The sequence below is a fragment of the Cannabis sativa genome, chromosome 9, assembly GCF_029168945.1.
Source record: "Cannabis sativa cultivar Pink pepper isolate KNU-18-1 chromosome 9, ASM2916894v1, whole genome shotgun sequence".
In the NCBI taxonomy this organism is placed as follows: Eukaryota; Viridiplantae; Streptophyta; class Magnoliopsida; order Rosales; family Cannabaceae; genus Cannabis; species Cannabis sativa.
Window position 1 is genome coordinate 8083363 of NC_083609.1, and position 16814 is coordinate 8100176.

Below are 16814 nucleotides of genomic sequence, written 5' to 3' on the forward strand. Positions count from 1 at the left end.
AAATATAGAAATATGTCCAACAAAAACAAAAAGAAAGAAAACTTATGCCCCATAAAGCTTGATCAATTAGGACAACTGCTTGGACATCTCTTACTGAACCTCCTCCATGGCAGCAAGACGATTGGAGCAGCAAGAAGAGCAATTGAGGGGGCTTGTTTAGATTCCACCATTTTCCTTTTTGGGATGCCCTAGGTTCTTTATTCTCACCATTTTGATCTGAAAGAGACAATGAACAGCAAACAAGCAAGAGAGACAAAGAAATAGAATCGGGTAGGTGGTGAGAGAGAATGACAAAAGTTGGTTGAAATAAACATGGGAGAGTTTAGCAAAAAGGAAACCAATTTCAACATATTTGAGAAACCACCAGCCCACGATTACAAAAGGAAACTGCCCACACCTCAACTCCTTTCCCCCTTTTTTTTTAAAAAAAAATAAATAAATAAATAAAAGGAAACTAGAAATGCCAAAAAAATTTCCAAAAATAAATCAATCTTTCAAGAATAAAGGCACATTACCATATAAAGATTAATCTTTAATTGGAAAAATATCAAAATAAATCAAAGAAGAATGAATGTTGATACTTACCATTTATGCACAAGATTTTCTTAACCCATGAAGCAAGTCACACGCCTCCCTCTTTTTTTTATTTTTATTATTTTTGTTTTTTTTTTTAAATTAAAACCGAAAATAAATTACAATGTGTACAATAAATATATGTGATTCGAATCAAGCAAAGAAATCAAATATCATTGACAATTGACAAAATAAAATACATGTTATGCTTTTAAGGAAAATAACTATTAGTATCTCAGGAAATAATCATACTTAATTGATGTTGAGGAAAAAGATATGCATGTTACTGAAAATTGTGAACCAGGACTATTAATTTAATTTTAATAGAGGAGACTTACAGATTTGAACACACTTATCAGACATAAGTGTGTGCAGTGAAAATAGGATCATTGTCCTTGGCAAGATTTTTCGTTTTCGCCTTTTTCAATTTGATCCCGCAACTGGATGCTTTCACACCATACTGAAGGTAGCCCTTTTCTATGGTAGTGCATCCTCATCATAGTTGCTAATTACAATGTTCCAGCTTACTCAACAGATGGCTTTCACACCTCAGTATGGGTAGCTCTATTCCAGCAAGGGGCCTGACAAGACTGAAACAAAAATTGCTCAACTCTGTATAAGTACATTATTTAATCCTAGACACAAATATAGAGTAACATGAACCTTTTAACACAACATCACAAACTATGATCAGACTGAGATCCTAACTAATTATAATCCAAAAGCATAAACATGATTTGTCAAAATACAATGATAGGAGATTAAGAGCTAGAGATGAATCACATAACACTATTGTACAAAAATTATGAACATGATAAAATTAAGCAATGCAAACTCCCAAAGACTTTCTGAGGGAGTCAAAGCGACTTGCATCTAGGGCCTTTATGAAAATATCTGCTAATTGTTTTTCAGTATCAACATATTCTAATTGCAATGATTTATTTTCAACAAGTTCCCTGATAAAGTGATGCCTTATATCAATGTGCTTTGTTCTAGAATGTTGAACATGATTTTTAGAAATATTTATGGCACTGGTATTTTCACATGCAGAATGACAAGTAAGAATAGATGTGAGAGTATAACAATTATCAACAGATCTAAACCTTTGTAAAGTGCATTGTTTATCACTGTTAAGAACAAAACAATGATCATTGTCAAAATTGACGGTATACCCTTGATTACAAATCTGACTAATGCTAAGTAAATTAGCTTTTAGTCCCTCAACACGCATAACATTTTTCAACCTTGGTAACCCTTCAAAATTGAGAGTTCCCATTCCAATGACATTTCCTGTTAAACCATTACCAAACGTGACCTCACCACATTGCATTGGTCTGATATTCACTAAAAAATCCTTGACACCTGTCATACGTCTAGAACAACCACTGTCAAAATACCACATTTGAGAAGCAGCACTTTTATCAGAAAAATCAGCTAAACATTTTTCTTTTTCAATCCATTTTTGTTTCAAAGCACTATGTTTCTTTTGAAAAAATTTCAAATTACCAAAATAATTTGTTTTAAACATATTTTGCAACGTGAAACATTTATGCCTGATATGTCCTTTAATACCACAAACATGACAGATTGGAACAAACCTTCTTACCTGAGATCTTATCCTTTTTGAACTTACTGGAGACTTTGCTTCTGTAGACAACATTTTTGTTGCAGCAAATCTTAAATTTGCAGTAGCAGGTAAATTCGCTGGAACACTAGATTTTACAAATTTTGTTTTTCCAGAACTTTCAGTACCATTTGATCCAAGACCAGCAAAGCCTCTTTGACCTGCATTCTTGTAAGACTCAGCCAGAGACTCCTCACAGATGTCAGATTCATCAGAATCAGAATTAGAATTTTCTTTTTCAATGGTATTATTCAAACATACCAATCTTTCTTTCACCTGTGAATCACAAACAAACTTGGAAGAAACTGAGGTTAGTGCAACATTTTTAGAAATATCTTCATCACTATCAGTTTCATCGTCACTCCATGTGACATTGAAACTTTTCTTATTCTTTTTCAATGTATTTGCACATTCAGATTGAATATGTCCAAAACCATCGCATTCCCTGCACTGAATTCCCTTTTTGTTAGTCATTGAAGGTTTTGAAAAAATATTACCTTTGGAGAATTTTGGAAAATTCTTTTTGTCACTTATCTTTTTTATGTATTTTTGAAAGTTTTTAGTTAAAACTTCCATCTCATCATCTTCTTCATCATCTGAAGTTTCTTTTTCAGCAACATTAAAAGCAATACCTTTACCTCTATCAGCAATGGACTTGGGTTTGTCCTTTTGCTTGATTTGCTGATTCAATTCAAAAGTGCGCAAAGAACCCATTAATTCTTCCACCTTCATTGTGCTAAAGTCTTTAGCCTCCTCCATTGCTAAAAGTTTAGTATCGAACCTCTCTGGAAGAACTCTAACAATTTTTCTCACAAGAACAGAATCATCAAGTTTTTCACCAAGAGCAAAATATTCATTAACAATATCAGATAGTTTTTCATAGAATTCGGTTAGGGTTTCATTATCTGACATCCTAAGATCATCAAATTTGGTCTGAAGCATAATATATCTAGAACGCTTAACATCAGATGTTCCTTCAAACTGTGTTTGAAGGATCTGCCAAGCATCCTTAGCAGATTCACAAGAAGATATAAGCTTAATATAACCTTCACCTACTCCATTAAATATGGCATGTAAAGCTTTGCTATTATAAGCAGACAATTTATCATCTTCAATAGACCATTCAAGTTCAGATTTTAATTTAGAATTACCTTCGGAATCTACCACAACAGGAGGAGACCATCCTGAAAGAACCATCCTCCATGCTTTCTCATTTTGAGACTTGATAAAGGCTCTCATTCTAACCTTCCAATAAGGATAGTTGGAATCATTGAGGAGTGGTGGGCGAACAATAGAAGTTCCTTCTGCAAAGGGAAACATATTGCAAAAACACAAGAAAATGTTGAAAGGACCACACTAAGAGTTTAGTGTCCCGCTCTGATACCAATTGAAAAACCGTGTTTTTGCAAATGTCAGTTGTATATAAGAAAATATAAAAACTGTAATCGTTTGCAGCAGCAGAAAGTAATTCTGCTACAGCAAAACAGAACAGGCAGAATATAAAATATTTGCAGAAAAATAAATAACTTGACACAAGAGATTTATACGTGGTATCAGTGTTCTCACGAACACTCCTAGTCCACGGGGCCACGCCCAGAGAATGAAATCAATTAATAAAGTATCAAAATTACAAAGACAATTGACTTAAACAAGTTTAGACTCCCTCTAAAGTATTGCCGCAATCCTTTATAATCCACTTTATGAATCTGACTTCTTGAAACACCTTCAAGCCCGAACTCCCTTCGTCTTTGAAGTGTGAGTGCTTACTTCCTTCCGAAGTAAGGCTTCAACAAGTCTTCTCCCGAAGACCAAGTGCTTACTTCCTCCCGAAGTAAGGCTTTATCAAGTCTTCTCCCGAAGACCAATCTCTTGTTCAGTCAAGTAGTTCTTCACAACCTCTAGGATAGAGTAAGAACAGAAATAGAACAACTAGAACCTAGATGAACAACTAGGCTCTCACAAAACAAAGAAAGACTCTCTTCTCTCAAAAGATAAATGTAGAAAATGAATAATGGAAGAGGTAATTCGAATGGTTGCTCTCTAGGCTCTATTTATAGACCATAGAAACCAAAGAGGCAACCACAAATTCGAATTAGCAGCTGTACAAAAAATTTCCAAAAGAAACACGATCTGCTACATCAGATTCGGATGCTGACGCAGCAGATCTGTCCAGAAACGGGAAACTTACTAAAATCGGGTCCGATCTTCTTTCAATGCTTGATTCCTGCGAAAAACAGATTAGATATTCTGATTGTATCAAGATACAATCGAAATCAATAAGGAAAAGGCAATAAACAAAGTTTCCCTAAAAAAGACAACTTTCCAAAAGAGAATTCCTTCTCTTTTGAGAAGTTTTCAACAAAGGAAAGTTCAGCTGAAAAGTGCAACTTTCCTAACAAGGAAAAGAGCAACTACAATCCGAATAAACAAGGTAAGAAATCGGTTTTGAATGCACAAGAATCTTACCATAAAAGAAAAAATATTTTGTCAACTAACTTGCCAAAAAAAGACTTTACAATCACTAATAATTATTTAGTGACAAATTTATTTGTTACTAATACTTCTTTAGCCACAACCTACTTAATTTTATTATTATCATTAATTCATTTTAAGTCACAACAGAAGTTTATGACTAGTTCTTATTTATTCACAAATTTTTTATTGCGACTAATATTCTTTTATTAGAAACTCATTATTAATACCCAAAAAAAGCAATACAACAAAATACCAACTAAAGGTCTTGTCTTTTGACATGTTGTGAAAAGTTCCTTAGTTTGTTTGTTTCGTTCTGGTGATTATTTGTAATAGTGTTGCGGGGCAGTATGGCTTCAAGCAGTCAAAATGCTAGTAATCTAGCAGATCAGTATGCTAAAATCAATATTGAAGGGGAGGAAGAAGGGATATTGATTGAGGATGAAGCTGAAGGTGACGAATTGGTGTTTTGATAACTCTAAAAATTAGAGTTATTTTTCACATTTTTTTTAACTAAAATTGGTTTAGTTCTTAAGTTTTTAATTAATTTATTAAGTTTTTAATTATTTTTGAATTTATTAGCTTTATTGTAATATTATATGTTTTTGTGTGTTATAATAATTATTTTGTTATAATTTGTTATGTGATATGTATTTTTAATTTTATTTTAGTTTTCTAATTAATTTATGTATTTTTAGGTGTGTTTGTGGAATGAATTGAGGGATTAAAATGAAGAAAAACTTAAAGAAATGGGTCAAAAGCATAATTTTAGAAAAGGAAATCAGATCAGCCTTTATGAAGTCCACTCTCGGTCAAAGTCTTCCTTCCATCCAGGCCGTTCGTCATCTGATCCAATGGCCCCTACGCGTGCGTGAGCCACACTCCAGACAGGCGCAAGTGGTGCGCCAGATTCGCCAGCAGCTGCTTCATTCCACGCGGGTCCAGCTCGTCAGCGCCCAACGAACCAGCGTGCGCCACGTCCCCAGCCGTCAGCTCCAGTCCTCCAACCCGAGCTCGCCACGTGTACCTGCTGAGAACAAAGAAAAAAAAAGGCAGTTAAATTAATTGCTTTATTCCTATTTTCTGATACACATAAAAAACCAAAAATCCATATTTTCTCCCACAACTTACACTAAAATATCTACTTTCTCTTCCCAATTTATTTCACCTAAATAAACCTTCCTAATTTATTTTTACCCTATCCTTTTCACTATTTTTTCCATCCAAACAAACATTTATTTTTTCCAATACTCTTACACATACTCTATTTATCCCTTCTCTTCCCAACACTAATTAAATTAATCATTTTATTTTATTTTATTTTGATTAATTTAATTCTCTAATTTTTCCTATAAATATGGTGTTGGAAGACCATTTCAAAAAGACATCTCTTCACCCCCCTAAACACCTCTTCAACCCAAAACACTTCTCCATTCCACACTCTTCATTTTTACCATTTTCTTTCTACCATTTTTACATTTTGAAGAGCATGTCAAGTATGATTATCTTTTGTAATTTTTATCTAGTTATGAGCTTCTAATCTTTTTTCAAGATTATTAAGATGATGATGAAGCAAAATGTAACTAGATAGTGTTTATGTTTGTATGTTGATTTCCCATTTGTGCTATAAAGTTCATGGATTTTTCTATCAAAAATATGTCTTTTTCATCTTCAATATCATGTATTTTTGATTGTTAAAGCATATTTCCACTTAGTTCTTCATTATGCAAAAATATAATACTCTTTGATTAAATGTCTTTCATTAAATTGTTTACATCTAATTCTTAGAATATAAGTGTTATATTTTGCCTAAACATAGTTTCTTTGATTTTGTGTAGTTTCATTAAATTGTAACACATTTAATGCTTAGAAATTATACCTTTTATAAGTGAAGAAAAATCCTACATTTTTGAAAATAACTTGTACTTAAAAGAAAAATATATTTTGGAAAATATAGTGTAATTTATTTCAACTATATATATATATGAACTTGGAAATCAATATACTTATAAATACTATTGAACTTGCATTTTGTGAATTCTAATATCTTAATAATCTTATTTTACACATCTTATTGGAAAATTATTTTCATACTCACTCATCTTTAATCTTAAGTATTTTAGTTACTTGTCTTTTATTTTATTTTGCAAAACTAAAATCCTATCAAATATTTGGAGCTAGGTTAGAATATTCTTGTTTTGTTTGAAATAGTTTTTTTTTATGTTAGTCAACTCCCATGGGTTCGACCTTGCACTTATATGAACACTATATTCCGAAACGATTCGTGCACTTGCGATTATAAATATTAAAACACTCACTTGCGAGTTAAAATGCTAGTAATCTAGCAGATCAGTATGCTGAAATCAATATTGAAGAGGAGGAAGAAGGGATATTGATTGAGGATGAAGCTGAAGGTGACGAACTGGTGTTTGATGATAGATGGTGTCTTATAGGCAGGTTTTTAACGGGCAGATCGATCGACTTTGATGCAATGAGGCATTTGATGGCATCTCTTTGGCAACCGGGAAAAGGAGTGTATGTCAAAGAATTGGAAACTAATCTGTACTTATTTCAATTCTACCATGAATTGGATATACAAAGTGTTATTGATGGCAGCCCATGGACTTTTAACAAGTTTCCTCTGGTGTTTCATAGGCTGAAAAGTGGTGAGAACCCAAGAGCGATTCATATTCATAAACTGGATATGTGGGTGCAAATTCATGATCTCAGATCTGGCTTCATGATGGATAAAGTTGTTAGGAGCGCTGGAGGCTATATTGGAACATATGTCAAATCTGATCCAAAGAATTTCAATGGCATATGGCGTGATTATTTACGTGTTCATGCTACTATAGATATTGAGAAGCCGCTGAAGCGACGAATGAAGATTTGCAAAGAGAATGGAGATTGGATATGGGCGACTTTCAAGTATGAACATTTACCAACGTTCTGCTTTATCTGTGGGATTATTGGCCATGCGGAAAGGTTCTGTCCGAAGCGATTTGAGCAAGATTTCGATCAAGCTAAAAAACCGTATGGAATTGAAATGAAAGCTCAAATGAGGAAAAAGAACTATCTCATTGGAGCACAATGGCTAAAGATAGGAAAAGAAGACTTTCAGCCGGTTAGTGGTGGCTCCTCTCACCGGAGTGAGGCTGAAGACCGATCAAATGAGATGGATAAAATCATGGATGTCGATCCCATGATATCAAGGAGTAAAGGGAGGGAGGTGATTACGGCCAAGGGAAATCAGGAGAGTAATGGAGTTGATATTGTCTCTGATAACTATATGGGGAATGTTACTATTAATAATAATGGTGACAAAGTCAATTTACAAAATAATGAGCTGGTCATTGTTTTGGAAGATAAAAAGAGGCGTATGGATATGAGAGTGATAGGTGGCAATAATGAGGTGTCATCAGATGTGGAGAATTATGTGGAGGTGGAGAAGGAGTGTGATGGTAGTGTTGGTCCAAAAAACTTAATGCAGGTGGGTCTTGGTTCCCAGGCCCACCAAACATTATGAGTCTTATTTCTTGGAATTGCCATGGGCTTGGGAACCCATGGGCTTTTCAATTCTTAAAGGACCTTGTGGTCAAAAGAAACCCAATTTTGTATTCTTGTGTGAGACTTTGTCAAGAAAGGATGTAATTGAAAGAGTTCGTGTGGCAATCGGTTTTGAAGGAGCGATTGGTGTTGATGCTCATGGGAAGAGTGGAGGTGTTGCTTTGCTTTGGAGAATTGCGGATGAAGTGCATGTGCTTGGCTATGGTGTCAATTACATTGATGCTTTGGTCAAAAGCAATGATACTAGGGATTGGAGACTCACTGTCATGTATGGTGAGCCAAATCGTAGTCTTAGACAAAAAACATGGGATTTAATTCGAAGCTTAAAAGAGGAGCAGGAGCAACCTTGGTGCATAATTGGAGACCTTAATAATGTTACCTCTCAACAAGACAAGCGTGGTGGAAATGCTTATCCAAATTGGCTTATTAATGGCTTTTGTGGAATGTTGGATGATTGTGGCCTACACGACTTAGACTTAGAAGGGTACCCTTTTACTTGGGAGCGTGGTAGAGGTACGGATGACTGGATTGAGGTTCGAATTGATAGAGCACTTGTCTCACAACAATGGCTTGATCTGTTTCCGACTGCTAAGTTGATCAACTTGGAGGTATCAACTTCTGACCATTGCCCTCTTATTTTAGTCCCTGTTAATGTGGCTGCTGTTACTGTGAGCAGAGTTTTTAGGTTCGAAAATTCTTGGTTAAAGGAACCTCTTTGCCATAAGATTGTGGAAGAGACTTGGGAAGAATATGCAGATATTTCTATAATGGAGAAAATTAAGAATTGTGTCAATGTTCTAGCCGATAGGGGGAAAGATTACACTGGAAATTTTAAGAAAAGAATTAAAGAATGTAAAGCAGAAATTCAGCTTTGGAAGAAGAGAAGGGATCCTGTGGCTGTAGCTAAGTATAAAGAAGCTCAAATACAATTGAATAACATCTTGATGCAGCGTGAGGTGTTCTGGAAACAAAGAAGCAAGCAATTATGGCTTCGGGAGGGAGACCAAAACTCTAAATACTTTCATGCCAAAGCAACATCGAGACGACGACATAATTTGATTCAGAATTTCAAGAATAATGATGGACATTGGGTCGGCTGGGATGATGAGTTGCCTAATGTGGTGACTAATTATTTTCATCAGCTTTTTTGCAATGAAAATGTCGACTATGGGGAAGTTGTTGATTGTGTTCAGCAACGGATTTCTGAGGAGCAGAATGGTAAATTGATGGCGGTTGTAACAGCAGAAGAGATAAAACAAGCTTTGTTTCAGATGCATCCTGAAAAATCTCCTGGACCTGATGGCATGACTCCCGGGTTTTATAAAAAATTCTGGCACATTGTGGGTAATGATATCATTAGTTTTGTAAGGAACTTCTTCACTTTTGGAACGTTTCCTTCTAATCTTAATGAAACTAATATTGTTTTGATTCCTAAAAAGAAGTTGCCAGAAACTATGAGTGATCTCCGTCCTATCTCTCTTTGTAATGTGTTGTATAAAGTTATCTCTAAAGTTATTGCCAATAGGTTGAAAGATGCTTTGCCGGATGTTATATCCAACACTCAAAGTGCTTTTCTTCCTGGTCGCTTGATATCTGATAATATCATGGTTTCTTATGAGATAATGCATTACTTAAAGAGGAAAAGGATGGGAAAGGAAGGATTCATGGCTCTCAAGTTGGACATGAGTAAAGCCTACGATCGAGTGGGTTGGACGTTCTTGGAGGCTATGCTAGTTCGGATGGGATTTAATAATCATTTTGTTTCTCTCATTATGAGTTGTGTGACTACGGTTACATATAATGTGACTTATGGGGGAAAAATTATGGGGCCTATTAATCCTGGGAGAGGAATTAGGCAGGGAGATCCGTTATCTCCATATCTTTTCTTGGTCTGTGCTGAGGGGCTTTCGTCTTTGTTGAAGCACTATGAGAGGAAAAATTGGTTGACGGGCTGTCAAGTTGCAAGAGGAGCTCCTCGTGTTTCACACATGTTATTTGCCGACGATAGCTATGTGTACTGCAAGGCTAATGAGATTGAAGCGGGAAGAGTGTTACAACTCTTACAAGTGTATCAAAGGGCGTCGGGACGACAAGTCAACAATGCGAAATCATCAGTTTTTTTCAGCAAGAATACAACTGATGTTATTCGACATAGAATGTGTGAGGTGTTGGGAATGATGGAAGCATTGAAGAACAACTTTTATTTGGGGCTGCCATGTACGATGGGAAGGAATAAGAATGCGATTCTTGGATTCCTAAAGGAGAAAATGCAGAAGAAATTTTTTTCTTAGGAAAGCCGATTCTTGTCAAGTGGGAAAAGAAGTGTTGATTAAGTCTGTGGCCCAAGCGCTCCCTAGTTATGCTATGAGCGTATTTCTCCTCACAAAAGAGATTTGTTCAAGCCTTGAAGGAATGATGTCCAAATTTTGGTGGAAATCTCAGTCGAACTCTTCTAAAGGTGTGAGTTGGGTGAGTTGGAAACGACTTTGTAGACACAAACATGAAGGGGGTATTGGTTTTAGAGATCTTCAGGATTATAATTTGGCATTCCTTGGTAAACAAGGATGGAGACTTTTAACCAATGAAAGTTCTTTGGTAAGTAGGATTTATAAGGCAAGATATTATCCTAATGGAAGCTTTTTGTCTGCTACTTTGGGTCATAACCCAAGTTTCATTTGGAGGAGTCTTTTGGAAGCCAAAGACTTGGTTCGGTCTGGTGCAAGGAGATCTATTGGTGGAGGAAACTCAGTTAGTATATTGTTTGATCCATGGTTGCCTGATGATCAAAATCCATTTGTTAGTTCTCATCACCCTGCTTTGGAGGGCCAGCTGGTATCTAGTTTGTTATCGGTGGGAAGTAAACAATGGAATGTTGAAGTGATTGATGATTTATTCAATGATAGGGATAAAAATTTAATTTTTTCTGTTCAGTTGAGTGAAACCGTGGACTTCGATTCATGGTACTAGAGCAGATCCCCTTCTGGTTTTTACACTGTGAAATCTGCTTATAGAACATTGCAGCAGAACAATTGCAACTTCATCACAGATCAGCAGAAAGAAGGCTATAAGCGGCTGTGGCAGTTTGATATTCCTCCTAAAGTTCAGCACTTCTTATGGCGTGCTTTGTCAGAGTGTCTCCCTACTAAGATTCAGTTAAATACAAAGCATGTTAATGTAGAGACTTCGTGTCCTTTCTGTAGCTTAGCAGAGGAGACCATCTTTCATATTCTACTGGGTTGTGGCTTTAGTAAAGCTTGTTGGAATTTATCTTGTGTTAGTACTGCTACTATACGTGAGAATGACTTCAAGCTTTGGTTCTTTAGTTTGCTTGATTCTTAACCTGTAGATGTTATCCGAGAGGCTGCTATGGTAAGTTGGAAAATATGGGTTGTGCGGAATGATGTTGTTTGGAATAGCAAATCTTGTTCTGCTTTAGAGGTGGTGCGGTCAGCTAGAATCACTCTTGACCAATGGAGTAGTGCTCAATCACAAAAAATGGGGGCATTGTTAGTAGATGATATTAACAATGTTAGAGAGCATTGGCGGAAACCAATGAAAAATACGGTTAAGGTCAATGTTGATGTCGCTATTTTTCAATCGGAGAATAAGTTTGGTTTTGGTTGTGTAGCCCGGGATTCTAATGGTGCACTTATCGAAGCGATTTCAGGAAGTCGATCTGGTGTGGTTAAGCCTGAAGTTGCAGAGATAATTGGTATCAAAGAGGCTTTAAGCTAGATCAAGAGAAAGCAATGGATTGATGTGGTGCTTGAAACTGATTCCTTGATTGCTGTTCAAGCTCTTAAAAGTTCAATTGCTATGCCTTTCCAGTTTGGATTGCTTGTTCGTGATTTTCAAGATTTAGTATTGTCATTAAATAACATTTCTGTAATTTTTGTTAAACGATCTGCTAATAAGGTCGCTCACTGTGTTGCTCGAGGGTCTTGTTTGAAGTCAGATTGTACTTTCAGTGAGCACGATGCTCCTTTTGCTTTAAAGACTATTGTTTATGCTGAAAGTTTATGAATAAAATCATCTTTGATTCAAAAAAAAAAATACCCAAAAAAAAGCTATATGGTAGGGTATACACATATCAATTACTTTTTTAGCTATAATATATAAGCCTAATTCAATAAATGCATTGGCAATGTCTTTCATTACTACTTTTTGGCTAAAAAAATTAATTGTTCACGATCTATTTTAGTTAAAACTAGAAAAAACAAAGGAAACAGACATAACTATCTCAACAACCAGAGGTAGTTACTTACATATCCAATGACTAGGCGATAGGCAAAATAATAATACATTAATTCTTGATCTGATTGAAGCAAAATCTAGTGATGCTCAACATTTGATTGTAGTACAACAAAGCTATTTTTCCAAAACTTTTACTTGTTTTCCAATACTTTTAACTTCATTATCCTCCTCTTCTTTCAAATTCAACAAACAACTCATGAATCTACAAAACTTAGTCCAAACGAACACTCCCTAAAGCTGCAACTCCTACAACATGTCCTGCTTAACAACACATTAAGTACCAATTAGAAAATAAAATCTAAAACATTATAATGCTTAATTATCACAAGAAGCATAGGATTAATAGTAAAATTTAATGTTAATACTTAAAGTTGTTTTACCAACTGTGACAAATAAAACAGATTAAGACATTCCTTAACTGATCTTGTGTGTGGCTGTTTTCAGAACATTTATTATTAATTACAATATATCTATTAGTTTTTCACAACATTAATTTTATAGATTATTTTTATGTGTGTATACATACCTTTTAAAAGATTCCATTCCATTTGTAGGAAAAGATGTTGGACAACCATTATTCTTTTCAAAATTCTTCTAGTTGTGAAAATACTAGTATATGTATGAGAAGATAAGAAACAAATGTCATATTATTCCTCTGTCAATACCAAAATCTATTTAAAAAGAAAAAGGAAAATAAAAAAAATAATTAGTTACCTCACGACATATTCTACTTTCTTTACTTTTCTGTAGGGTTCTAACACAGCAAAAAGACTCATGTTTCATTACATTGAAACTATTCTATGCAAACAGTTTAGAGATAATAATATGAGGACTAGTTAATAATCTATATATATCTATAATTCTCTTGCTTGGACAGATGACATGGCGGTCTCTATGAGTTTTTCTCACATTTCTTTATTTTCTCATTTTTTTCAATTTTTTAATATTATCTTACTTTTGTTAGCTTTTTAACATTTAATAGCTTTTTAACATTTAAATCTAAGTTTTTGAAGCTTTTTTTTCACTACTTAAATGCTAACGGCAGAATTTATTATTTTTTAATGTGATCTTCCTCAACTATTCTATGGAGTCTCTTCTCTTCCCCTTTATTTTTTAAACGTATATTATTCATAACATTTTTAAAGTATACATTAATTAACATTAATATCTTATTAAAAGAGACAATTAAGACAAAAAAAAAAAATTAAGGAGACCTGTTAGTTTCTCCTTTATATAGTGGTAAAGCTCTTTCGAGGCCTAGCAAGTCTCTTTATCTAAATGTCATGCCTTATCATGAGAGTTTGCCCTTGGTTTGGAATCTATAGGAAGTTGTGGGTCTCTTCTCTGTGACGCTAAGCTCCACAGGTGTGTTTCCAGTTATGTGTAATTCATAAGTATATAAGTAAATTTATATATTATATGTATATATATTGTATGGGTTTAGCTGTTGGAGATCAAATAATCATTTAAATGGTTTAAATTTACCTATAAAAGACAATATCTTTTATGGTATTTTTTATTTGATGAAAATCTTTTATGGTATTTTAGGTAATGCAAAAATATGAAATGTGGACTATACATATATAAATAGATGTGTGTGTGCATGCGTTCGTTGGTGCTTTTATATTGGTTGTTTTTTTAGGAAGAATATATGACATATTTCATTAATTAATCATGTATCTTGTATATTTACATAATCCTTTTGGCATGTGAGGTGGCTTCTCACATGAATTTTCTTTTACTTTTGTTGCTCTTTCAATTTTTCACATTTTTGTTATATTTTTATTCTTTATTAATATTTATTTATCATTTAAAAAATTATTATTATCTTTTCATTTTCATAACTCATATCCTAATACTATTTTATTATTACTCTATTTATATTATCACTATTATTGTTGTAACATTTTTTATATTCGATGATCATAACTAATAAGATTAATTTGTATTATTAAATATTAATTTGTATTATTAAATAACAAATAATATATTCCTAATCTTTAAGTACTATATAAGATGATTTGGCTTGTGAGTTGGCAGCTAGAGAAATTTTTTTATTTGATTATAATGGTTTGTTTGAAGAGATGAACGAAGTAAAAATGTCATGCAATGCATTTGTGGTTTGAACGTTAAAGGTATCCATCATGATCATTATCATTTCATCTTTTTTTAAATTTCGTATGTTTTTTTTTTCTATTACTTTGAAAATAGACTTCTAAAAAGTCTTTTATTTTACTTAATATTTTATCTATGTATATATGTCTCATAATTATGAGTCAAGGTCTTTTATTTACATATGTCTCATGGTGAGGTTTAATGTCCTTAAAATAGGTGATCACTATACTATTGAGTAAAATCAATGTGTATTAGGCTTTGGCTCACAAAAAAATGAAGAAAGAACGACAAAAGCATGAAGAAGCGGGATGAAACTCTACTTGAATAACTCTAAGATCATAAAAAATAGGATAATACTCGAGAACAACAATGAAGTTTATATTACCTATTAGAGACGATAAACAATTCTCATCCAACATTGTGTATTATTATGTTTAGATTTTTTTTAAAAGCACTCCCATATATATTGTGCTACTGTATATTTAGACCTTTATATTCGAATAAAATTTTAATTTTATGTGATCTCTTCTATTTTATTTTTCTCTTTTATTTAAAAACATGTATACATCAATTTTTTTATAATTATTTTTATGCCATAAGTTATATATAATTTTAGTACAATATATAAATTTCTTTATGCTCCAATCATTTTTAACAAAATTCATATATTATTAATAATTAGATACAAAATATTGTTTATAAATTTATATCATTTTTTTTATTTTTAACATAATTATTCAAGAAAAAAAATTACTTCCTTTTAAGAATATTAATTCAAAATAATAATTTTTTTTAATTAATCTATTTGTGTTATATTAATTTTATTTTATTGCTATCCATTAAAAATTCTTCAAATTTTATATTAGAAAGCTAAAAAAAGAAAAGAGGCTATATTAGAGTACACAAAATTATTATCATAAGGAAACAAATCTTACAAAACAATACATAAAACATAAATACAAATTAATCAATCAATATATATATATATGAAGATTTTAAGGAGTTGATGTCGCATGATTCTTATTATCTCTAATACTTATTTTTTAAATTTTTTTTACTAATTTTGTAACCCTCTATATGTAGACCAAAAATCATATATATATATATATCATACTAATACTGTACTTAATACTAATAACTTTTACAGCAATGACCTATCCATTCATATATTTTTTTCAATTCTCCTCTCAATGCTATTTATTATCAATCATAGTAGTTAAGAAAAATTAACTTTTTTTTTTTTATTTCTTTCTTTACTAAAAAATTACATGCCTATGACATTCTAAAAACAAAACCATCACTTCTATCATTTATATACATTCATTCATTTTATTAAAAAACATAATAACAAAATAACTATATTATACCATACGTTTTTCATTATTACATGATATCTACACCCATATTTCATCTATATATATATAGATATCCTCATTTAAAAAGAAACAAATTAAATACAGAGGCTAAATCATTATTATGACTTGAGTCTTTTATATAAATATATATATATATATATTTCTAATAAATTTTTTTTTTGGTAGAAGCTAAATTTCATTAGGAAAGATCTTTCACTTCAACAAACACAACTAATCATTAATTTGAGTATGATCATCATTCTTACTAGAATTACTTTTTAGGTGAGTCTTAATATTTTCCTTAATTTTGTTTACAAGTGTTCAAAAGAATTTCTTCATTTTTATTTATTTTTAAAATTTGTGCATATTAATTTGTTAAGTTTGTGTTGTGTATGATAGTTGCCAGAAATTTTTCCTGTAAAATACATATTGTAGTAATGTGTTGCAATATTATTATACAAACTTTTTTATCCTAAACTTTCTCCTCTTATTTTTTTTGATTAATTACTTAACTTTTTATTTATTTTTCTCACTTAATTATAATTTATAAGAACATGTGTATTTTATTATTTCTTCAAGCTTCATTTTTTTTAAAAAAAAAAAATATTATTTCCCACTTTGAAGTAAATATGTTATGCTGACTTTTGTTGTATTTTATTAAATATAATTATTAATTTAAAGCAAATATATTGAGTTGTTTAGTAAGTGAATTATAAAAATGAATATTGTATAAGAGATGTATAAGTTACACAAAATTAATTTTTAGAATTGATTTATTTTTAACTGTGTAACGTATGTAACTATTTTTTAATTGATTAATTTAAAATATAAATACATTAAGAAGTTTATTATTT

The 16814-nt window shown here is 32.3% G+C and overlaps 1 protein-coding gene across 1 annotated transcript; it reads left to right on the top strand.

The window, feature by feature from the left end:
• The first annotated feature begins 10600 nt into the window (after positions 1-10600).
• Positions 10601-12259, top strand: LOC115723546 (uncharacterized). The gene is made up of 4 exons (XM_061104654.1): positions 10601-11068; positions 11204-11528; positions 11583-11948; positions 12033-12259. Exons 1-4 carry the CDS (start codon positions 10601-10603, stop codon positions 12257-12259), a joined length of 1386 nt encoding a protein of 461 aa, XP_060960637.1.
• Positions 12260-16814: the final 4555 nt, after the last annotated feature.